The 25,479-nt window shown below is 45.4% G+C and overlaps 1 protein-coding gene across 1 annotated transcript in view; it reads right to left on the bottom strand.

Moving 5' to 3' along the window:
• Positions 1–220: 220 nt before the first annotated feature.
• The window catches only part of Fam227a (family with sequence similarity 227 member A), a 47,327-nt gene continuing 22,068 nt past the window's right edge, over positions 221–25,479 (bottom strand). Inside the window, exons 5-18 of the mRNA XM_090328727.1 lie at positions 25,124–25,197; positions 24,325–24,471; positions 23,076–23,177; positions 21,230–21,334; positions 19,516–19,639; positions 17,935–18,042; positions 16,624–16,697; positions 13,269–13,347; positions 9,215–9,309; positions 7,992–8,148; positions 4,852–5,005; positions 3,590–3,769; positions 1,829–1,957; positions 221–842 (exon numbers count right to left, since the gene is read on the bottom strand). Of these exons, the coding sequence (XP_090184853.1) occupies positions 755–842; positions 1,829–1,957; positions 3,590–3,769; positions 4,852–5,005; positions 7,992–8,148; positions 9,215–9,309; positions 13,269–13,347; positions 16,624–16,697; positions 17,935–18,042; positions 19,516–19,639; positions 21,230–21,334; positions 23,076–23,177; positions 24,325–24,471; positions 25,124–25,197 (1,616 nt within the window). The 3' untranslated portion in view covers positions 221–754. The remainder of the gene's footprint in view (positions 843–1,828; positions 1,958–3,589; positions 3,770–4,851; positions 5,006–7,991; positions 8,149–9,214; positions 9,310–13,268; positions 13,348–16,623; positions 16,698–17,934; positions 18,043–19,515; positions 19,640–21,229; positions 21,335–23,075; positions 23,178–24,324; positions 24,472–25,123; positions 25,198–25,479) is intronic.

Consider the following 25,479-nt stretch of genomic DNA (forward strand, 5'->3'; position numbering starts at 1 on the left):
CCCTACCCCATGATCTACAGCCCACTTCTGATTTTCTAGTGATTAATTGGCAATAAGAGTCTCATGGTAGTGCTTGGTCTGGCCTTGAACCCTGATCCTCAGATCTCAGCCTCCTGAATAGCTAGTATTAGAGGCTTGAGCCACCATGCTTTGTAAGACTTTCTCTTTCTCTCTCTCTGTCTCTGTCTGTCTGTCTGTCTTTCTGTCTCTCTCTCTCTCTCTTTTTGTGGGTCATGGGGCTTGATCTCTACCTGGACACTGTCCCTGAGCTCTTCAGCTCAAAGCTACCACCCTACCCTTGAGCCAAGCCCCACTTCCCATTTTCTAGAGGTGAACTAGAAATGAGAGTCTCAGGTCCTTTTGTGCCCAGGCTGGCTTTGAACCTTGATCCTCAGCTCTCAGTCTCCTGAGTAGCTAGGATTACAGGCATGAGCCACCGTACCCGCTAAGACTTTCTCTTTTAAAACAAATTTAAAAGGCAAAGTGATGGGTTGTGGCTTACGTGGCTGAGTATCTGCCTTGCAAGTACAAGGTTCTAGGTTCAAAACTCAAGTGCTGAAAAATATAAAATCCTACCTTTGGCTCACACTAGGAGTGAACTTTAATATGCCCCAGTCTTAGGGACTGGGAGTGACTGCACTTGTCCCTAAAGCAGTATTACTTTTTTGTTTTGTTGTTTCTGTTTTGAGATGACATCAGACAACACAGCAGGCTCCTCTTACAAAGAAAGCCCTTCTTGGTTCTTGGAGGAGATTCATTCATGTGAGGTGCAGGAGGAGAGGCTGAGGATGGAAGGGTCCTTCTTGTTCAGGGCTTTCAGCTTCTTGGCTTTCTCTGCTCCTCTGTAGAGGTAAAAGGACACAAACAGAAACAGATCAGACACCCAGGATGATTGAGATTATGTAAGCAACCAGAGTACAGTACAGCAAGCCAGAATGCTGAGAACTGACCAGCTCCATACTGGATGAGATAGACATTTATACAACTAGCCGAGAGTTTGGAGGTGAGTTGTGATGCATATATAAAAAAAACAAAGGCTAGGAATGTAGCTTAGTGGTAGGGTGCTTGTCTAGCATGCATGAAACCCTGGGTTTGATTCTGCAGTACCACATAAACAGAAAAAGCCAGAAGTGGTGCTGTGGCTCAAGTGGTAGAGTGCTAGCCTTGAGCAAAAGAAGCTGAGTGACAGTGCCCAGGCCCTGAGTTCAAAACCCAGGACTGGCAAATAAATAAATATTAAATAAGTAATACAAGTCACTATTTCAGATCCACAGCACCACTAACAGGCCAGCTTCTGAGGATGTGTGACTTTGAAAGTTCTGGCTAAGGTCTACATTGATTTTTGGGGGGTTTTGTCAGTCATGGGGCTTGAAGTCTGGTTCTGGGTGCTGTCCCTGAGATTCAGCTACAACCCTATCCTGGAGCCAAACCCTACTTCCCATTTTCTAGAGGTTAATTGGAGATAAGAGTCTCAGGTCCTTTTGTGCCCAGGCTGGTTTTGAACCTTGATCCTCAGATATCAGATTCCTGAGTAGCTAGGATTACAGGTGTAAGCCACTGCACCTAGCTAGATTGGTTATTTTTGAGGTAACACCTTACTTTATGCCTCAGCTGGCCTCAGCTTCAGTCTTTCTACTTGTTCTTCCCGTCTCTGAGAATGACAAGCCATACCACTATTCCCAGCCAGTGGTTGAGACAGAGTCACATGTAATCCTGGTCTCAAACCAGGACCCCTGAATCTCCATCTCCCCAGTAGCCAAGATTTCAGGCTTGAGCCACCACATTCAGCTATGAGTAATATTCTAAATAAAACGGTGTTTTCTCAAACCTGGTAGCAGCATTGTAGATTTCTGAGGGGCTTTCTGGGCCCAAGGAATTGAGCTCTTCATGGCTGTGAAATGACAATGGAGACTGAGATTCCAACTTCTCTTCTCTTTTCGACTCTCCCTTTTCCTTCCTGTGGAGGGGGAACAGGACAGCAACACAATCAGTTCAACACTTCTGTGCTATTTCTTTACGAAATGTCCCTGAAGCCAGGCACTTCTGGCTCATGCCTGTAATTCTAGCTACTCAGGAAGCTGAGATCTAAGGATCTCAGAAGCCAAACCCAGGCAGGAAAGTCAGTGAGACTCTTATCTCTAAATAATCACAGAAAAAGCTGGTAGTAACCCTGTGGCTCAAGTGGTATAGGACTAACCTTGAACAAAAAGGAGCTCAGGGACAGTACCCAAGCCCAGAGTTTGAGTTCTAGGACCAGCAAAAAATAAAAATTAAAAAAAAAAAACAACAGTAGTAATAATTTTGCTGGAACTTTGAAAGTGGGGCATCCAGGCACTGGACTAAGCCTTGGAATCATAGTCATTCAGAATGAGGTCCTGATCTTCAAGACAAACCTACAATCTCAGCAAATGAACAAACAAATCTAGACTCTATTCTGGAGGATGAGATCAGAGACAAGGCACAGTGGGTCTTCTTGAGTAGGGCAGTCAGGGAGACCTTACTGGAGGAAGGAGTGACTGAGCTGTATTTAAGGGTTAGATGAAAGAGACAGCTGATGGCTCTTCACCTATTCCACCTCGTGTCACTGGCTCTCCTGGCCACCTTCTGGCTGCAGACACACAAAGGCCTGGCTAATCATAGCCTTGCTTTTGCCAGAACTTGTTGGTCCAGACAGAATGGGTAGGGGAGGGACCAAGCAGAGCCATCAGATTATGAAGCTGGCAGGTGCTAAAGACAGAAAGTCTCTTCCTTTTTGGTCAAGCGCTGTAAAGACACAGAATTGGGGTTGTGTGGGGCTCTGAGGGCAAAGGCATCTGGAAAAAAGGAGCTAGCACCCAGAGGGAATGACAACCGAAGGAGAAAGAGGACAAAAACATCACAGATCCTGCGGGAGGGGGGGGGAGGACACGGTGGCTCATGCCTGTAATCCTAGCTACTAAGAAGGCTGAGATCTGAGAATCAAAGTTCAAAGCCGGCCCAGGCACAAAAGGACCTGAAATTCTTATCTCCAATTAACCTCTAGAAAATGGGATCAAGGGTAGGGTGGTAGCCTTGATTGAGCCGAAGAGTTCAGGGACAACGCCCAGGCCTAGTTCAAGCCCATGGCACGCACGCACGCATGTGTGCGCGCACACACACACATACACCCCACAGATCCTTTAGAAGTCCCTGAAGCACAAGATTCACTTTGTGCTCACTATGTTGTTGCTTGCAACCAAGAAACTCCAGTTAGCATATTCATAGGGCACAGAGCCCAGTGTGGAGCTGAAGAAAGACCAGGTCCATGAAAGCCTCCTGACCACAGTGGAGGAATGGAAACACAACCGGGAAGGAATCCCAAGACAGGCTTCCCGGGGGGCCTTTATATGAAATCTTTTTTTTTTTTTTTTGCCAATCCTGTGGCTTGAATTCAGGGCCAGAACAGTGTTCTTAAGCTTTCTCATGGCTAGTGCTCTACCATTTGAGTCATAGCACCACTTCTGGCTTTTTCTATGTATATGGTCTTGAGGATCCCAACTAGGGCTTCGTACATGCTAGACAAGCACTCTACTGCTAGGCTACACTCCCAGCCACTGTTGTGAATTCTTACACTCTTCCCCCATGAACTTTCTCTGTGGTTCTGGTTTGAGCCAATCTTGAAAAAACATCCATTTCTTGCTGTTTTCCTTTGACTTTCTTGTCGAGTACCTCTTGACTGGGGGAGGGCGGGATGAGCATGAGGTTAGCCTTCTTTTTATCTGTTTCTATTTTATCAATTTCCTTCACCTGCCTGGATGGGACAAGGGAAGATGAAGATGGAAAAGAGTCAGTTTAGTCTTCTCAGCACATTTTTACAAGTCCATTCATCAGTTAGTTAAGAGCCACCCAAGGAACAGAGCTGTGACCCTGCAGTGACTTGGTCACTCATCTCAGACCCCTGGGGAATGGAGAAAGGATAGGAAGTGTGCCTGTACTCAGGACCATAAACAAATTCCAGAGAAAGGATTAATGAACATTGGCTACTGCTGCTATAGAAGAATGCTTGGTGGTCTGTGCTCATGTGACTTAGGGGCACACAATGGGAAGGTTGAACTGGATATGAATTCAGCTGACTTTGGAAATATGGCCAAATGTAGACATTTATTTTAGGGAGATGGCAATTACAAGTATGTAAGGTAGGCAAAAATAGCAATTAATGTATATATTACATATATACATAAACTAGTATATAATTCTCATTATATATAAATATATATAATGTGAATTAAGATGCTGTCATCAGGTAGATGTAGTGTGCCTATAATTCCAGCTACTTAAGGAGGCTGAGGCAAGAGGGTTGCTTGAATCTATGAGTTTGGAGACCACCCTGGACAATACAGAGGGACCTTATCTCAAAAAGAAAAATAAAAAAAGATGCTGTCATATGCTTCTCTGGCATTATAGGGAGATGTAAAAGAGCTGGCATTTGCCAGGTACCAGTAGCTCATGCCTGTAATCTTAGCTACTCAGGAGGGAGGCTGAGATCTGAGGATCACACTTCGAAGCCAGCCCAGGCAGGAAAGTCTTTAAGACTCTTGTCTCCAGTCAATCACCAACAAGTTGGAGCTAACCTTGAGCAAAAGGAGCTCAGGGACCTTGTCCAGGCCCTGAGTTCAAGCCCCAGGAATGGCACCACAAAAGCCAAAACCCTTAAAATGACAGTGGCAATAGACAAATGAGAAACAATCACTCTTCCCCCAGAGCCTTTTGTTGTTGTTTTAACTGTATTTTTTTTTTTCTTTTTTGGTACTAGGGATCGAATCCAGGACATTGCACTTGCTAGGCAAGCGCTTTGCCACTGAGCTACATCCCAGCCCCCCGCAGTCTTTGTACCTCTGGAAGTTGTCTTGCTGTTCCTGTAAGTAACTATCAAAATAATTCCATTCCTCCAAGTGCAGCTTGTTGAGCTTGTAGAGTTTCTCCTTTCTCTTCTTCATGTTGTTCAAGGTCTGGTTGATGATGTTGGCGTAAGTTGGAGTAGAGTCAGTGAATTCTATTGTCAAGGAAAGTCCCAGAACACCGGGCAGTGCTGGCCCCTTGCTTTTACTGGCCTTTTCCTACTTCACAGGGAAAGGCCCAGTGTTTCTTTCTGAAGATTCTGCAGAATATACCTGCAATCCAAGCAAGCAATGGCCCTCTGCTAGTTAGCCACAGAAGGGATGTCCAGTCTGTAGCTAGACAGGTACACATCTGCCATAAAATCTTCCCCTACTCCTGTGAATAGCAGGGAGCTATGAGATACTTCTGGAGAATGTCTTAGAGTTTCATTACCACCAGGGCGACCAGGAAGGGACCCAGTTCCTCTCCTTTCAGGTGTAAGGCCTCATTCTCCATCTCAAGTTTGTATGTCAGCTTCGTCCTCCCTCCAGCCTCCCTTCCCCCCTTCTCTATTGGCAGATCTCAGCTACATTTGAGGAACATCCAACAAGCTATGTTATCCTCTTTAGACCCATTTCCTTGTCTTATCATTAGAGGTGTAATGTACTGACTTCAGGTGATGCTAATGGTGATGATGGTAACAGTTGTTTAGCATCAGGTGTGTCATAATTACAATACCATCAATTTTTATAACAATCCTTATTTTAGTAGGGAATAAACTAAGACATATGGAGCTGAAAATGTAGTCACCAGTGCCTAGCCACTCAGGAAGTGGACAGCCCAAAGATCACAGTTCAAAGTCAACCCAGGCAGAAAAGTCCACAAGTCTCCATCTCAAAAAAGGGGGGGGCTGGGAGTGTGGCCTAGTGGTAGGGTGATAGCCTAGCATGCATGAAGCCCTGGTTTGATTCCTCAGTACTACATACACACAAAAAAAGCCAGAAGTGGTTCTATGACTCAATTGGTAGAGCACTAACCTTGAGAAAGCTCGAGGACAATGTCTAGCCCCAGGACTGGCAAAAAAAAAACCCCAAAACCCAGCAAAGGCAGGTCTGAAGGCATGGTCCAATTGGTAGAGCACCAGCCATAAGCAAGTAAGCTGAGGGACAAAAAAATCAGCAAAAAGTAGGTCTGAAACATTGTAGAACACCAACCATGAGCAATTACGTTGAGCAAGCATGAAGTACTGTGTTCAAATCCTAGGACCAACAAAAACAAAAGCTGTCGAGTTGGAGATTAGGCTGCACTCATGAGATCCTCAGGCCATGAGCTGCTACGCCAGAACTCAGCTGTGGGGCAATGCGCCCCCAGAGAGATGTGATCCACTTTATCACACTAACATGTAGAACAAGGAGTGATATGTGGGAAACCGTCACAGGGTCGCAGCACACATTGGTGTTCTCATCCTTTCTATGGACATATAACTTAGTTGATGGACATGAAGCTTTCTAGGGAAAGTCTTAAATCCTTGCAAAGGCTCCTGGGATAAGGAGCCAAAAGCACTATGTCCCACACCAGACCTGTCACATGCCAGCTGTGTGTGGAGCCCTTCCTACTACTGCACCTCTCAACTGCCTAACAACTCCACGAAGTGCTATTTCATTTTAATCCCAGTTTTACAGACTGGGGGAAAAAATGAGGCCCAGAGAGGAGCTGGAACATATCTCAAATCACTTGGCTGGTGGGTGGTGGTGCTGGTACTAAAACATGAGATCTATTTGATTCCAAATAGAGTCCATGTTCTGATTGACTGTGATGGAAAACTGCTAAGACAGAGGACATGAACACCAGTTTGGGTACAAAACGCATGTTGTGTGTCAAATCTTGGAGGCCATGTGAGGATGACATTAGAGAGAGGGAGGAAGGGGAGAAGGAAGGAGGGAGGGAGGGAGAGAGAAACATGGACAGTTGATCACCGGCCAGTACACACTACAGGGTCAGTTTGCATCTGGGAAAGAAAGAGCAACTATGGAGGGCTGGCTTAATTGTAGAGTGCTTGCCTAGCATGAATGAGACCCTGGGTTTGATTCCTTAGGATCACATAAACATAAAATGCTGGAAGGAGTGGTTCAAGTAGTAGAGTGCTAGCCTTGAGCACACAGAGGCTCAAGGATAAAGGCTAGGTCCTGAGTTCAAGCTTCAGAACCAGAAAAAAAGAAAGTGCCTACATAGCCATTCATTCTGGTGGAGAGAAAAAAGAGCTTGTATACTTAAGGAAACTGTGTGAGTTTGTGTGTGTGTGTGTGTGTACTGAGGCTTGAGGCTTGAATTCCTGATCTTGCTTAAGTTTTTCTTTCTTTTTTTCTTTTTTCTTTTTTTTTGCCAGTCCTGGGCTTGAGCTCAGAGCCTGAGCATTGACTTTGGGCTTTCTCAAGACTAGCACTTTACCACTTGAGCCACAGTACCACTTCTGGCCTTTTATATATGTGGTACTGAGGAAATGAGAACCCGGTTCTCAGTGCATGCTAGGCAAGCACTCTACCACTGGGCCACACTCCAGGCCCTGCTTAACTTTTTCTACTTGAGACTGGCACTCTACCATTTGAGCCATAGCTCCACTTTCAGCATTTTGCTGGAGAAAAGCTCATGGCAGTGGTTCACACCTGTAATCTTAGCTAGTCTGGAGGCTGAGATCTGAGGCTCAAAGTTCAAAGCCAGCCTGGGCACTAAAGACCAAGAGATAGGCACTAAAGACCAAGAGACTCTTATACCCAATTAATCACTAGAAAATCGGAAGTGGGGCTGTGGTTCCAGGGGTAGGGTGGTAGCCTTGAGCTGAAGAGCTCAGGGACAGCACCCAGGCCCACAGTTCAAGCCCCAAGACCGACACACACACACACACACACACACACACACACAAGTCTCATGAACTTTCCCTCTCGATCCTTAAATCCCATAGGTACCTGGTTCACCTGGGGAAATTTGGCTACCTCATCATCTCTCAGCCATATCTGGGCCTATATGTAAAGCTAAGATAAGCAAGCTTCTGCCTAAGGGTCAAATAGATGAGCAGTCACTGTGCCAGGCTTTGCACAAAAGCCTGCATGCTCCCCCAACTCCTGATCCTGGGGAGAGAGAAAGGGGCCAAGGATATAGGAGAAATTTAGTCCTTTCCCTCCGGGTTATCAGCACGTCCTGACCACGTTGGTCCAGGGTAGAGTAGTTAAGAAGAAAGTACATGATCAGTGGGCTCTTCCCACAGAGGTTGTAGAGGCTATGGGTCATCTCAGGACTTCTGCGAGCAGGACAGGACTGAGGGGAAGGAATTTTGAAAAGATATTGCCAAGTTAATAGCATATATTAAGAAACAGAGGCCTGGCTGGGTGGTTCACAGCTATAATCCTAGCTACTGAGTAAGCTGAGATTGGAGGAATGAAGTTCAATTCACCCAGGGCAGGAAAGTCCATGAGTGTATTTTTAAAAATTATTGTATTTATTTTTCCAGTCCTGGCTTGAGCTCAGGGCCTGAGCACTGTCCTTGGGCTTTCTCAAGGCTAGAGCTCTACCATTTGAGCCACAGCACCACTTCCAGCTTTGTCTGAGGAATCTAACCCTGTCTTTGTGCATGCTAGGCAAGCACTCTACCACTAGGCCAAACTCCTGGCCCATGAGTCTCTTACCTTCAATTAACTACCAGAAAATTGGAAGTAGAACTGTGGCTCAAAATAGTATAGCACTAGCTTTGAGAGAGAAAAGCTCAGGGACAGCACCCAAGGTCCTGGGTTCAAACCCTATGATTAACGGGAGGGAAAAAAAAAAAAAAGGCAGACACAGTGACTCATACCTCTAATTCCAGCTACATAGAAGATAGAAACTGGGAGGATCAAGGTTTGAGGCCACTCTGCACAAAAAGTTAGTGAGACCCCGTATTAGGAAGTGGAGAGGTGACTTAAATGGTACCAGCCTTGACAAAAAAAAAAGGGGGGGGGGGCGGACGGGAGTTTGGCCTAGTGGTAGAGTGCTTGCCTAGAATGCATGAAGCCCTGGGTTGGATTCCTCAATACCACATACACAGAAAAAGCTGGAAGTGGAGCTATAGCACAAGTGATGGAGTGTTAGCCTTAAACAAAAGAATCTCAGGGACAGTGCCCAGGCCCTGAGTTCAAACCCCAGGACTGGTTAAGAGAGAGAGAGAGAGAGACAGAGACAGAGACAGAGACAGAGACAGAGACTCAGACTTTTCTAACCAGGCTGGCTTTGAGCTATAATCCTCAGATCTCAGACTCCTGAGTAGCTAGGATTACAGGAGTAAGCCACCAGCACTTGGCTCTCCTTTTAAATCACCTCTGCTATGAAATTTCCAGTCATGAATACTTGCCTCTTTAAACATATTTGCAAATTGTCTGGCTTCCGATATTCTCCTGACTGTTCGAGTGGGTTTCCTCAAGAGTAGGGTCGGACTACGAGGGAGTCCTGTCCATGTGATACAGCAAAAAAGGTCATTATTAGAGTTTGCCAGTGATGACAAGGAAAAGAAAAAGTCATTCTCAGCCATTAGTGAGTGAAGAAACCTGGATGCAGTTGGATCACTGCAAGATGCTACAGGATACAGCTACCATAAATCCTATTATTTCACTTGCTTTTCAGCTAGATAAACACATGGAGGTCACATGTTTGTTTATATACCAGTCTATCTGTTGATCTAACAAATATTTAATGAACACCTACTATGTATCATGTCCTTGCTTGGATGCTAGAAATTAACTGTCTCCAAGAACTTGCCCATTTACTGATGAAGAAAAGGAAATGTAAGCATAATTTTAACACTATAGAACTTGACAGGATAAAGTGTAACCACAGAATAAGGAAGGAGCCTCAAAATTTGAGGCAGCAACAGAAGGGAGATTGCAATTAGGAGAGCAAAGCAATCAAGCTCTTGCATAGAAGCATTTTTTTTTTGTTTTTGTTTTTGGAGAAGGAGATCAAAAGACAATAGTTTAGGGTGGGGGAGGGGGGAAGGGAAATGAGGACCATGACATGTGAAAGGGTATCAATGTGTGGGAATTAAGGCACCATTTATCTGGCAAATATCATGTAACTCTTCTATTAATTACAATAAAAAAGACAATAGTTTAAAGACTAGCAGAGAAACAACAAATAATTTATAAAGAGTTTATTAGAATAACTGCAGTTCTCAGTGGTAACAAAGGAAGGTAGAAAGCAATGGAACAAAATCATCAAAGCACAGTAAGCAAATGTCTGTTAACAAAAGCTGGAGGTGGAATTCAGAGCAACACTTGCCTTGTAGGTATAAGGACCCAGGTTCAGTTCCAGTACTACAAACATGTTAATCTAGACCTTTCCCCCCTCCCCCAGTCCCAGGGCTTGAACTCAGGGCCTGAGCACAGTCCTTGGGCTTTCTCAAGGCTAGAGCTCTACCACTTGAGCCACAGCACCACCTCTGGCTTTTTCTATGTATGTGGTATCAAAGAATCAAATCCCAGTCTTCATGCATGCCATCAAGCACTCTACCACTAGGCCAAACTCCTGGCCCAATCCAGACTTTGTATGTGTGTGTGGGGGGGGATGTCATTGGGCCATAGCCCCACTTCCTGTTTTCTAGGGGTTAATTGGAGATAAGAGTCTCAGGTTCTTTAGTGCCTGTTCTTTTTTTTTTTTGCCAGTCCTGGGCTTGAGCTCAGGGCCTGAGCACTGTCCTTGGACTTTCTCAAGGCTAGAGCTCTACCACTTGAGCCTCAGCACCACTTCTGGCTTTTTTCTATGTATGTGGTACCAAGGAATCAAACCTGGGCCTTTGTGCATGCTAGACAAGCACTTTAATCACTAGGCCAAACTCCCGGTCCTAGTGCCTGTTCTTTAGTGCTGGGCTGGCTTTAAACCTTGATCCTCAGATCTCTGCCTACTGAGTAGCTAGGATTACAGGTGTGAGCCACCCGGCCCAACCCAATCTAGACTTTTATACCCAGCAAAACTATCCTTCAAGAACAAAGACAAAAGCCAGGTGCAGTGGCTCACACCTGTAATCAAGAGGCTGATATCTGAGGATCGATCAGGGTTTGAAGCCAGTCCAGGCCAGAAAGTCTATGAGAGTTTCTAATTAATCTCTAATTAGCCATTAGAAAACTGGAAGTGGTGCTGTGGCTCAAAGTGGTAGAGCACTAGCCTTGAGTTGAAGAGAAAAACAAAAATTACTAAGAGTTTATTAAGAAACCTGTTATTAAAAGATAAAACTAATGAAGAAGTGGATAGGGAATGGGGGAAAGCAAGATGAGGGGTGGGGGGGGAAGGGAAATGGGGACCAAGACATGTGAAAGGGTATCAATGTATGGGAATTAATGCACCATTTATCTGGCAAATATCATGTAACCCTTCTATTAATTACAATAAAAATATATTAAAAAAAACTAATGAAGAAGTGGAAGGGGGAGAGACAGAGAAATAAATTCATGCATCATGTATATTCTTTTCCAGAAAGAAGAAAAATGATTTCAAAAAGGTGACTCTTCAATAAACAGAAACCTAAAAATGTAATTTAACACCAATCATAAAATTTTATGGTAATAAAAAACAGTAATAATGTCATTTAATTGTGGGATTTTTAAGTAGGACAGACAGGCCAAAAATGACAGAACAAAGTACCATTAGAGTCTAGATGGAAGAGGTTGGGATTGAAATGCTCACAAATCTTTTGCTTTATTCAGGAAAGGACACAGGTTAAGGTATTTACTTTTAGATGAAGTTATATATGCATGATAGAATTTCAAAATCGTATAATAAAGCAAAGTTTAGTCCTGGCCCCAGGAGGACAAGTGGCTCTTTGTCATGGGAGATTGACCTGCGTAGCCTAACAGCCACCCTTACCTTTTCCTGCTAAATTTTTTTTTTCCTGCTACATGGTTGAAGCAACATAACTACTACAGCCTGCCTGGCTTCCAACCCTAATCCTCATCTCAGAGTAGCTAGGTTTATAGGAATAAGCCATATAAACCACAGTTGCCCAGTGATAGGACTTTTTTTTGTCAGTCCTTTTTTCAGTCCTGGGTCTTAAATTCAGGACCTGAGCACTGTCTTGGGCTTTCTCAAGGCTAGTGCTCTACCACTTGAGCCACAGCACCACTTCCAGCTTTTTTCTACGTATATGGTACAGAGGAATTGAACCTAGGGCTTTATGCATGCTAGGTGGGCAATCTACCACCAGGCCACAATCTCAGCCCCTATTAGAACTCTCCCCCACCCTGGGGCTTGGACTCAGGGCCTCAGCACTATCCTTGGGCTTTCCTCAAGGCAGTATTCTACCACTTGAGCCACAGCACCACTTCCTGCTTTCTCCATGTATGTGGTACTAAGGAATCGAACCCAGGGCTTCATGTATGCTAGACAAACACTCTACCACTAGGCCACACTCCTGGCCCCCTGATAGAACTCTTTGTAGAAGAAAGCCACCCCTGTTTGAGAACCACCACAACAAAAAATATTTATGAAAGCCAGCCTGGGCAGGAAATCCTGGAGACTCTTATCTCCAACTAACTACTAGAAAACCAGAAGTAGCACTGTGGCTCAAAGTTGTAGAGCCCTAGCTGTGAGGTGAGGAGTTCAAAGACAGTGCCTGGAGCCAGAGTTCAAGCCTCATGACAGACAAGAAAGAAAGCAAGAAAGAACTCCATGGCACCGGTGGCTCATGCCTATAATTCTTAACCATTCAAGAGGCTGAAATCTGAGGATCATGGTTCAACGCCAGCCTGGGCAGAAAAGTCTGTGAAACTTTCATTTATTTATTTATCTTTGTCGGTCATGGGGCTTGAACTCTGGGCCTGGGCATTGTCCCTGGGCTCTTCAGCTCAAGACTAGTACTCTACCACTTTGAGGCAGAGCACCATTTCTGGTTTTCTGGTGGTTAATTGGATATAAGAGTCTCACGGAGGGGCAGGGAGTTTGGCCTAGTGGTTAAAGTGCTTGCCTAGCATGCTTGAAGACCCGGGTTCGATTCCTCGGTACCACATACATAGAAAAAAGCCAGAAGTGGTGCTGAGGCTCAAGTGGTAGAGCTCTAGCCTTGAGAAAACCCAAGGACAGTGCTCAGGCCCTGAGCTCAAGCCCAGGACTGGCAAAAAAAAAGAAAAGAAAAGAAAAAAAAAGAGTCTCACGGACTTTTGTGCTATTTTTTTTGAGTCAGTTGTGAGGCTTGAACTGAGGGCCTGAGCCCTGTTTCTGAGCTTTTTCACTTAAGGCTGGTACTCTTCTTCACAATCATAGAGCTTACCCAGTGATGATGGAACCAAAGAGACAATTTCATACTCTCTTAAAATACTAGGTAGAAATCCCAGAGAAAAGCAAACAGCCAAGGAACTAGAATTTGGAAGTTTCAATACTGAGTTGGAAGCCACCCATTCCCATTGCAGAACTCAACGCACCTTTGGCAGCACCCGGTAATTTGCAGTTTTCTTCTACATTCAACTTGACAGAAAGGGTTTTATCAGTGGTCAGATAAAACTTCAAGGAAAAAAAAGAACAAAGTTAGCAAGATTGGTGGCAAGAGGAACATGCTGCTCAAGGGTTTCTTGTTTTTAGCAAATGAACACCACGACAGAAAGCACACATCTCCAGTTAACAAGCAAAAAGGTCAGAAGTGGAGCTCAATGGAGTGCTGGCCTTGAGCAAAAAGCTCAGAGACAGTGCCTTGGCCCCAAATTCAAGTCCTAGGACTGGCACAACAACAACAACCACAACAACAACAACAACAACAACACACACACACACACACACACACACACACACACAACTTCAGCAGGAGCCAAGCACTGGTGACTCATACCTGTAATCATAGCTACACAGGAGATCTAAGGATCACAGGTCAAAGCTAACCCAGGCAGAAAAGTCCAGGAGACTTTTAGATCCAAACAATAACCAAAAAGCAAGAGGTAGAGATGTGGCTCAAATGGTAGAGTGCTAGCCTTGAAATAAAAAGATAAGCAAGAGTGCAGTGCAAGGCCCTGAATTCAAGTCCTAGTGATGGCACATACATTTAAAAAAAAAAAGAATCATTAAGTCAGGTGTTGATGGCTCAAGCCTGTAATCCTAGCTACTCAGGAACCTGAGATATGAGGATTGCAGTTCAAATCCAGCCCGGGCATGAAGGTCCATGAGACTCATCTCCAATTAACCAGCAGAAGACTGGAAGTGGAGCTGTGGCTCAAGTGGTAGAGCACTAGACTTGAGCTGAAGAGCACAGGGACAGGGCCCAGGCCCAGAGTTCAAGTCCCAGAACAACAAAAAAAACATCAGTGACTTTCAGGATTCCAGAGTTTTGGATCATTTCTATCTCAGGGTAGAAGACAGAATCGTTTAGCTTGGTTCTTGAAATAACAGTTGGAAAGCTTTATGTGTTTCAGTAAAAACTCAGTCAATTTGTTGCAGGCGTTATGACAGGCAGTGTCCAAACACTGAGTAATGTATTCATCTGGCTCTCTGAGTGACAGCTGTCCTTTAGAAGCACCTGTTCCACCAGTGCTTTGGGGGATGGCATTTCTACAGCACCATTCACATGCCAAGTGCAGGCCCAGGGGGAAATGATTGTCATCAAGTCCAGAAACCTTTGGTAAGTGCCTTCTCTTTACCAGGCCTGTCCCTTGAGATGACAGAGAGACAACAGTCATGGGGGAACCAAGAGCAGAACCGAGGTACCTTAACGTGAGAGAAGATGATCCCAAACGTGAGACATTTGAAATGAGAGACTAAGCTGGAGGAGCTGCTGGAGGTAGGGGGTAAGGCAGGAAGTGGCACCATTGATGGATCTCCATGGAGGGTCATCACAGGATATGATCCCACTGATGGATGCCCAGGGAAGGCTGTTACTGGGTAGGGACTGGGGTGAAGAAAAAGAAGGTGCCCAGATAGCAGCTGCTGCCGTCAGCCAGGTGAGACATAAGTCTAAGAGTCAATGGCTCTCTTCACCAACCTGAGCCTCAGACTTCCTAGTGAGGCCAACTCTGAGAGAGGCCAGGGAAGATGAAGGCCTGGTATTGCTGCAATACGGATGGTGTTTGAAGCCACCAGGCCAGACAAGGCCACCTTGAGGCCACAGGAGAAGATGCAGACTGCGCATGACAAGAGCAAAGGGAGGGCCGGTAGTTTGGCCTAGTGGTAGAGTGCTTGCCTAGCATGCACAAAGACCTGGGTTTGATTCCTTGGTACCACGTACATAGGAAAAAGCTGGAAGTGGTGCTGAGGCTCAAGTGGTAGAGCTCTAGCCTTGAGAAAGTCCAAGGACAGTGCTCAAGCCCTGAGCTCAAGCCCAGGACTGGCAAAAAAAAAAAAAAAAAAAAGAGCCAACAGAGATGCTTAAGAATGGGGAGCTGGAGCCGGGTGCAGTGGCTCACACGTCTCACACCTGTAATCCTAGCTACTCAGGAGGCTGAGATTTGAGGATTCTAGTTCAAAGCTACCAGGACACTAAAGAACACTAGAGAACAAGAGACCCTTATGTCTTACTAATCACTAAAAAGCTAAAAAGCAGAAAGTGGGACTGTGGCTCCAGAGGTAGAGTGGTAGCCTTGAGCTGAAGAGCTCAGGTACAGCACCTAGTCCCAGAGTTCAAGCCCCACAACTGACCAAAAACAAAAAAAAAAAAAAAGAAGAAGAGCTGGCTGGGTGCCAGTGGCTTGCACCTGTAATCCTGGCTACACAGGAGGCTGAGATCTAAAGATCACAGCTCAAAGCCATTTGGGTCAGAAGGCTCTAATTCACCAGCAAAAAGTCAGAAGTAGAGGTATAGCTTAAGTAGTAAAGTGTCAGCCACAACAAAGCAAGAGTGTGAGGTCCTATGTTCAAATCTCAGTACACACACATGCACACACACACGCACACATGCACACACACACACACAGAATAGGTAATCAGGGAAGAAGAAAGGTTCAGGCAACAAAAACCCAAAGAACAATGTGACGTCTCCTCAAGAAATTAAAAGCATCGAGGCACTGGTGGCTCATGCTTGTAGTACTAACTACCTAGAAGTCTGAGACCTAAGGATTGACAATTTTTTTTTTTGCCAGTCCTGGGCTTAAACTCAGGGCCTGAGCACTGTCCTTGAGTGTTCTCAAGGCTAGCGCTCTACCACTTGAGCCATAGCACCACTTCCAGCTTTTTCTATGTATGTGGTACCAAGGAATCGAACCCGGGACTTCGTGCATGCTAAGCAAGCACTCTACCACTAGGCCAAACTCCCGGTCCCATAAAGTCCATAAGACTCTTATTTCTTATTAACTACCAAAAAGTCAGAAGTAGAGCTGTGGCTCAAGTGGTAGAGCGCTACTAGCCTTGAGCACAAAAGTTTAGGGACAGCATCTAGGCCTTTTTTTTTTTTAATGTCCTGGGGCTTGAACTCTGGGCCTGGGTGCTGTCCCTAAGCTCCTTAGCTCCAGGCTGCTACCCTACCCCCGGAGCCATAGTGCCACTTCCAGTGATAAGAGTCTCCCGGACTTTAGTGCCTGGGCTGGCTTTGAACCGAGATCCTCACATCTCAGCCTCCTAAGTAGCTAGGATTACAGGCATGAGCCACCGTCCTGGCAGCACTCAGGTCTTGAGTTAAAGTCCAGGACTGGCACAAAAGCAAAACAAAACCTAACGATCTGCCATATGACTCAGATGATTCAGCTACCGCATTTCTGAATATAGAGATTCACCACCGACCGGGCGCCGCCAATGCTTGGGAATCCGGGTCTCCTCAGTGTAGGGGCTCCTAAGGGTTCAGGTCTGTATCTCCCCACTTACCTGAGAGTGGGGGAGTTTTTTCTGGCCTGACTTGAGAGAGGGTCTCTTCCAAGAGGAGAAAGAAATGTCTCTTCCTAACAAAAGTAACGGACTGTTATTTGTTTCCTTCTAGCCACTCCCTTCCCTGCCTCTTTTCCCTTCCCCCCTCTTTCTGATTCCTCTTCTCCCCCTGGTTGTGCTTTTCTGGTTTTCCACTCACCCAAGTGCTATATTTCTCCCGCCCTGACCTCCAGCTCAGCGTACAAACCTCTGTGGTATAAATATTTGGCTAAATCGCCCCCCTGGCTCACAGTGCTCCCTATCCAGGACAGACAATCAGTCTACCATAGCAATGACGCATTATAGACACCTCTCACTAGAAGTGTGTGTGTGTGTGTGTGTGTGTACACACGCATGCACGCACGCACACATACCCACACATGCACATGCACATGCGTGCATGCATGCATTCCAGTACTGGGACTTTAACTCATGGCTTGAGTACTCCCTGAGAATTTTTGCTCAGGGCTTATGCTCTACTTATGTGAGCCACAGTTGCCACTTCCAGTTTTCTGGGGGTAAACTGCAGATAAAAGTCTCAAGGACTTTCCTACCTGGGGCTGGCTTTGAACCAAGAGCCTTATATCTCAGCCTCCTGAGTAGCTAGGATTACAGACATAAGTCAAAGGTACTCTGCTCCTTTAGCTTTTTTTTGCTCAAGACTGGAACTCTATCATTTGAGCCACAGCTGTACTTCCAGCTTTTTGGTAGTTAATCAGAGGTAAGAGTCTCCTGGACTTTTCTGCCCAGACTTGCTTCACTCCTCAGTTTTCAGATATCAACCTCGTAAGTCACTAAAATTACAGCCCTAAGCCACCAGCATTCAACTCAAAATGTACTATTTGAATATGGACTCTCACGCCCCGCATCTCTACCATTGCATCATAGGGACTCTAACTGCAGTTCACAAACTGTACTCACAGAGTCCATGAAAACCTGGTTTGGGGACACAGATATTATGACTTTCTATTACCTGTGGTTAGATGGTGGCTGGGTGTGGTAGGAATCCTGAAAGGTACCTTACCTTTTTTATTTTTCTTGGTAGGTCATGGGGCTTGAACTGTAGGCCTGCGTGCTGTCCCTAAGCTCTTCAGCTCAAGGCTAGCACTCTATCACTTGAGCCACAGCACCACTTCTGGTTTTCTGGTGCTTAACTGAAGAATCTCACAGGCTTTCATGTTCAGGCTGGCTTTGAACTGCAATCCTCAGATCTCAGCCTCCGGAGTAGCTAGGATTACAGGTGTGAGCCACCAGTGCCTGGAGGTACATTACCTTTTAACTGCCGTTTTCTCTGAGCTAGTAATTCCTCTCTCCGGAATCCTTCTGGATCCAGTTCTGAATAGTCCCACATTTTATAGCTCTGTGGACAAGGATATGTTCCTAAGAAAAGTTGAAAGTGATAATTGCCATATCTGCCAATCAGACCTAGGCCTCAAAGCTCTAGCTGCCCCATAGTGGCCTCACTTCCTCTCTAGAGGGCTTTTAAACAGTATATTCCATTGTTTTGTGACAGTACTGAAGCTTGAACTCAGGGCCTAGGGGTCATCCTTTAGCTTTTTTTGCTCAAGGCTGGCACTATATTACTTGAATCATACCTTCACTTCTAGCTTTTTGCTGGTTACTTGGAGATAAGAGTCTCACTGACTTTACTTCCCAGGCTTGTTTTGAACTGCAATCAACAGATCCTAGCCTCCTGATAGCTAGTATTACAAGCGTGAGCTACCACCTCCCAATTCTAGAAGGCCTGTGGCTTCTTCAATTGGGAAAATGGGGACTGTCCCACCTGCCCTTCCTGAGGGGAAGGGACTATGAAATGTGATACAAACACAGGAGTCATTGCTGTTATCTGTTGCCTAGTGGAGTCCTGGCTCTTGCTGGACCATGCACACACCCCAAGGGCAGGGCTGGGCCTATTCACCCCCCCCACACTGCCCCACCTGTCCCCCCTGCCCACCCCCACCCCCCACCCCGCCTTTCTTTTCTTTCTTTTTTTTTTCTTTTGTCTTTGGTTGTGGGCCTTAAACTCTGCACCTGAACACTGTCTTTGAGTTCTTCAGCTCAAGGCTAGCACTCTATCACTGGAGCCACAGCGCCACTTTCTGTTTTCTGATGGTTAATTGGAGATAAGAGTCTCGTTGACTTTTTGTGTCTGGACTGACTTTAAGCCGAGATCCTCAGATCTCAGCCTCTTGAGTAGCTAGGATTACAGGCCTGAGCCATCAGCGCCTGGCTAGGGGCCTATTCATCTTTGAGCCTCCAAGGCTTCCCACTGGATCTGACACTTGGCAAACAATGCTTAATATAGTATCTCACTGAGTCAACCATTACTATGGCCTCTTCCTGACCTTCCCAGGATTACCTGAGAAGCTGAAGCTACTGTGCAAATCTGCCAGCTCTGATGGAAAGCCAATGGCAGGAGCTTTCTTTCCAGAGATGAGCTGGGGAAGGAATGTAGCCTTGGATGAGAAGGGAAATAGGAAGAAGCAACAGCAAGAAGAGGATCTGAGGATGGGAAGCAAGGTATCATAGTGGTCAGGCTGAGAACCAAGGACTGTGGCTCAAAGCCAGCCTTAGCAGGAAACATCTTCCAAGTTCTTATCTCCAATTATCCACCAAAAAGACAGAAATGGAACTCTGGCTTAAGTGCTACAGTACCAGCCTTGAGTAGAAAAAGCTCAAGAACAGCACCCAGGCACTCTAATACTGGAATACACACACACACACCACCACCACCACCACCAACAACAACAACCAACCAACCAATCAAATGAAAAAGCTCATTAAGGTTCTTAGGTTCTGGTGATTATTTGGTCCAAATTACCTTCCCAAGGAGAAAGCAGCCACACTGCTCACCTGCTATCCACAAGTTCATGGTGTTACAGATCTCCGACTTAAATTCGTGTGTGTTGAACCAGGACTGTGGAAAGCAGCAACAGAAGCTGGTGTACAGAGCTTTGCTCAGAATTGTTGGAAACTTCTGCAATGGAGTGGGGAGGGCACAGAACTCAGTCAATGTTCCCACATTTCTGCCTTGACTTCAGAAACATCTGTGATCCAATTCCTGCTCCCTATCAAGCTGTTTTGTTCCTCAGGGGAGTGCTCTGGGCCTTGGGATGCCCCCATCCCTCTGAGGGTCAAGTTCTCAAGCATCATGATTATGCAGCGACCCCTGCCCTCCCCTAAAACCTCTATACCTAGTCACCCACCATGATGATAGGGAAGCTCTCCCCAGAACACTATGTCCCCAAGATCCTACCAGCACTGGAGTTTTCCTAATGCACAAGTGATCTTATGCGTTCTTAACTGTGGCTGAGTTCAAACAATACCTTTATATCTGACTATACCTATTTAGTATTATAATACCAACACTTCTACAAGCTATTATAAACTCTTTGGAATTTTTTTTCACCAGTGGCTTTCATATTATCTTGAATAGGCGTGTCCAAAATTCTTAGACCCATCACTGGATATTGTCTTTTCTCAAGATTTGGTATATATTATGCTGAATATTTTTGTTTATTATACTACCTAACACAATTAATACTAGGCACTAGTATTAGTACTAGACATAATGTAGATAGATACTCAAAACTCTGTTGAATGGCTGAAAAAGACCAGAAATGGTGCTGTAGCTCAAGTAGAGGACTAGCTTTGAGCAAAAGAAGCTCAGGGAATAGTGGCCAGGTCCTGAGGTCAAGCCCCAGGACTGGTAAAAGAAAAAAAGAAGTGAGCTCAGGGGTAGTACCCAGGCCGTGAGTTCAAGCCCTTTTGGCACAAAAAAAAGTGAACAGAATCTAAGTTCTTTCTTTCTTTATCCTTCCTTCCTTCTTTCCATTCTTCCTCCCTCCGAGTTTAAACTCAGAGCTCCATGCTTGCTAGGCAGGTGTCCCACTTTGAGCCCTGCCTCCACTCCTTTTTGTTCTGGTTGTTTATGAGCTAGGGACTGGATCATGATCCTTCTATTTCTACCTCCCACCATATCTGAGATAGCAGGCAGCTGTTACCACAGCCAGCTCTTTCTGTTCTGATGGAATGCCACAATTTCTTTTGCCAGGGCTAGTCTGGCACAATGATCCTGCCATGTAGCAGGATGACATGCATGAACTAGCAGTATCCAGTCTAACATTGAACTTTTCTAAGCAGTGCTTAATGCTTACTTTTTTTTTTTTTTTTTTGCTTGTCCTGGGCTTGAGCTCAGGGCCTGAGCCCTGTCCTTAGACTTTCTCAAGGCTAGAGCTCTACCATTTGAACCTCAGCACCACTTATGGCTTTCTTCTATGTAAGTGGTACTGAGGAATCGAACCTGGGTCTTCGTGCATGCTAGGCAAGCACTCTACCACTAGGCCAAACTCCCGGCCCCAACTTTTTTTTTTGCCAGTACTGGGGCTTGAACTCGGGGCTTGGGCACTGTCCTTGAGCTTTCTCAAGGCTAGCACGCTACCACCTGAGCCACAGCACCACTTGCAGCATTTTCTGTGTATGTGGTACTGAGGAATCAAACCCACGGTTTCATGCATGCTAGATCAGCAGTCTACCACTATACCACATTCCTGGCCCTGATGCTTACTTTTAAGAGAGCCTCTTCATAGTGGGACCTGGGTAAATGGAACAAAATGGTGGCATAATGTCGGGCTATCCGGTCAAACAGTTTAACCTGGATTTCGTTGTCCGGCTGCCAAGAATAGAGATGGGGGATGAATTACTAGAGTGCCTGTTTCAACATCTAAGGGGCTGTGTTTCCTCTTTTACAGTACTGGATCTGAACTCTGGTCCTCATACTTCCTAGATAGGCACTGTACAGCTGAGTCATACCTCCAGTCCTTTCTTTGTTTTTTGTTTGTTTTGCCAGTCCTGTGGCTTGAGCTCAGGGCCTGAGCATTGTCCTTGGGCTTTCTCAAGGCTAGCACTCTACCACTTGAGCCACAGCACCACTTCTGGCCTTTTCTATGTATGTGGGGTGCTGAGGAATCAAACCCGGGTCTTCGTGTATGCTAGGCAAGCACTCTTACCACTAGGCCAAACTCCCAGCCTTCTTTAGTTATTTTTGAGATGGGGGTCTCCCTGCCAGGCATGTTCCTTGACCTAGTCAGCCTATTTTTCATTTCCTACCTTGGCTGGCATGACAGGTATGAGCCAACATGCCCAATGTCTTCTTTTGAGATGGAGTCTTGTAGAGTTTTCTTCCTGGGTGAATTTCAAGCAATAAATCCACTAACCTCAGTTGCCTAGATAGTAGCGATTATGCATTTGAGCTACCAGTGTTTCTATTTGTCTGTTTCTTATTTTTTGTTTTTGTTTTCTTTTGGTACTGGTCTTAGGGCTTGATCTCATGGTTTGGGTACTGTCCCTGAACTTTTGTCCTTTAGGCTGCTGCTCTACCATCTGAGCCACAGCTCTACTTCCAGCTCTTTTGGTGGTTAGATACACGAGTCTTACAGACTTTCATACCCGGGTTAGCTTTGAACCTCAATCCTCAAATCTCAGCCTCTTGAGTGGCTAGGATTATAGGTATGAGCCACTGATACTAGGATTTGTTTTTTTGTTCTGGCTGGCCTCGAATTTCTGATTCTACTGCCTGAGACTTCTACGCATAGCCATCCTACCTGGCTTGAGGGCTGGGATTCTTCAAGCATTGCTCTTATTTTTAGAAATATTGTCCTCATGTGATTTAGCCTTGTAGCCCTATAAAACAATCCACTCATTTTATTATATCAACTTATAAAGTACATGCCAAAAGGCAGGGTATTGTCAGAGGAAGTCCTATTGCTTGAACCAGGAAGTCCTGATTGTTTTATTCCCCACCCTGCTCTGGACCAGCTCCTAAAGCTCAGGGAATGCACAGGACATTGGGTAATGGCTGATGACTAAGAAGGAAGGATAAGGTAACAATTAGCCTGAAGAGGTGATTACTGGAAGCCAGGGCTTGTAGTTCATGTTAAGAGGTTGGAATTTGTTCTGCTAAAAAAAAAAAAAAAGTAACAATAGCAGGGTGCCAGTGGCTCACACCTGTAATCCTATAATCCTAGCTACTCAGGAGGCTGAGATCTGAGGACTGTGGGTCAAAGCCAGCCCGGGCACTAAATTCTGTGAGACTCTTACCTCCAAATAGCCACTAGAAAACCAGTAGTGGTGCTGTGGCTACAGGGGTAGGATGGTAGTCTTGAACTGAAAAGCTCATGGCCAGCGCCCAGGCCCAGAGTCCAAGCCCCACAATTGACAAAAAAAAAATGTCCTTGAGACTCTTCTCTAACCATCAAAAAGCAGGAAGTTGAGATGTAGTTCAAGTGGTAGAATATTAGCATTGAACACAAAAGCTCAGTGCCCTGGCTATGAGTTCAAGCCCCAGGACCAGCGCAAAAAAATAAAACAAACAAAAATACCTTAAGCAGTAGAAACAATTAAATTTGCATTACCTGGTACCTTTCATGAAATATCCACCAGAAGCTATCCAGCCATATGGCTTTGGGAAAAGGAGAAGAGAGAAACTTCTCTAATTCTCTATCTAAACAGTAACTCTTGAAAAGAAACAAAATTCACATTATTATTGGGCTTACTATTGCTAATATTATTTTGGTTATTGAGACAGGGTCATGCTATGTAACCCAGGCTGGCCTTGATTTGAACGCACTCACATTCCTCCTACCTCTGCCACTTAAGGGCTAGGATTATAGGCATGAGCAACGATACTGGATTTAAGTTTTATTTTAGACTATACTAGGACTTGAACTCAGGATCTCCTAAGGCAAGTACTCTACCATTTGAGCCATGCCCCCAATCCTTTTGCTTTGGTTATTTTTCAGTGTCTGACATTTTTCAGCTGATCTGATCTGAATCACAGACCTATTTTCTACCTCCTGTATAGGTGGGATCATAGGCATGCCCCAGTGTATGTTTTTTTTCTTTATTCCTTCACTTAACATGTGGTTTCCCACTCTAGTAGCTTGTTAAATTGTTATAAAAGGCTCTGCCACCTGCCAGACACCTGTGGAATCTTCATATTTTGGGGCTATCACAAAAGCCCCTTAACCAATCAGTGAGTACTCAAGATTTACAGGGTGAGGTGTTTTCAGGTGTTCTCACTTTACCTGACAACAACCATATGAACCTTTTATTATAGATTAGGAAAGAAGACCAAAGACATGGACGCGCTTGTCAAGTAGTCAAGACTGCATCCCAGCTCTTCAGTCAGAAATGACCAACCTCAGCCCACGTGGGGATCAAACAAACTCAAAGCACTGAAATGGAAGATTCTGCTGAGTTAGTAATGAGCAATGGAATTTTAAAACTAAAGCAGATAGCTATGAATACTTATCCCTAATTAACCACCAAAACCAATCTGAAAGTGGAGGTGTGGCACAAGTGGTAGAGCAGTAGGATTGAGCAATAAAGCTCGGGGACAGTGCCCAGGCCCTGAGTTCAAGCCTCAGGATGTGGGGGGAACCCCACTGCTCTGGAAGAAGACAATGAGAACTCGGAGTGAACTTGGGCTGAGGTTTAGTGCTCAGCTCAGTCCCTTGAGGCAGGAGGCCCTAGTCAAGTTTCTAGTTGCTCCTGGAGCATAAAAGGAGGCCAAGTGATGCCCCCCACCCATGGTGCTGCCTTGTGATGGGCCAAGCTGGCTATGGGGTAGATGGGAGGACAACCACCTATTCTCTTACTTACCTTGCCACTTAAAGGGTTTTTCTCGGACCGGACCACATTACCCACCATGTCACAGAAGTTCACTCCATTGGGAAGCTTATTGGGTTTAGCTGCATTAAATGGAGGGTGTTGATACAGCTCTGCCAGCATATTTTTATCTGCTGTCTTCTGAAGCAAAAATAAAGTAGGTTATAAAAATAGGGTCCTGGGCAGGGAGTGTGGCCTAGTGACAGAGTGACTAGCATGCACAAAGCCCTGCGTTTCATTCCTTGAACATACACAGAAAAGGCTGGAAGTGGGGCTGTGGCTTAAGTGGTAGAGTGCTATCCTTGAGAAAGCCCAAGGATAGTGCTGAGGCCCTGAGTCCAAGCCCCAGGACTGGCAAAAAAAAATAGGGCCCAAGGCCAGGACTATGGCCTAGTGATAGAGTGCTTGCCTAGCATGCACAAAACCCTGGGTTCCATTCCTCAGTACCACATTGACAGAAAAAGCTGGAAGTAATGCTGTGACTCAACTGGTAGAGCACTAGCCTTGAGAAAGCTCGAGGAGAGTGCCCAGGCCCAAGCCCTGAGTTTAAGGCTCCCCCCCCCCCAAAAAAGTGGTAGAGCACTAGTTTTGAGCAAAAAAAAGCTCAGGGACAGTACTTAGGACCAGAGTTTAAGCCCCCTAACTGAAAGAAAAAAGAAAAAAAAAGGAAAAGGGAACAATGCTCTTGTTGATTGGAATCACCATGTCTTCCCTCCCCAGGAATAAAATTTAATTTAGGCCCAGGAAAAACTGTAGAAAAAGAAAATTGCTGTAGCCCTCACTCAGCCCTTACCCTTTTCACAATGGCAGACCTGGCATTCCGGAGCTCTGAGCTTTTGCAGGAAAGTTCTCTTTTTAGTCTCTTGGCTAAAGAATGGAGGAAGAGAAACCAGAGATGAGAAGCCATGGGCTGTGCCCAAGACTGGGTGCTACATGACCAGAACTTGCCATTCAACAGAGGAGCCCCATGCCACCCAGACTGCTGGCCTTGTCAGATCCCAACTGTGTCCTTGACTTACTAAGGTCCCCTTCCCTATCTGATCACAAGCAGTGAGAGAGAGCAAGACTTGCCTTTAGGCCCTTGATTCCTCAGCTGCGAAACCTATTTAATGGCACCTACCTCCCAGGTAGAGCAGTATGAAGACTTCA

This window comes from Megascapheus bottae, chromosome 2 (genome assembly GCF_031878675.1).
Source record: "Megascapheus bottae isolate mThoBot1 chromosome 2, mThoBot2.hap1, whole genome shotgun sequence".
Lineage (NCBI taxonomy): Eukaryota > Metazoa > Chordata > Mammalia > Rodentia > Geomyidae > Megascapheus > Megascapheus bottae.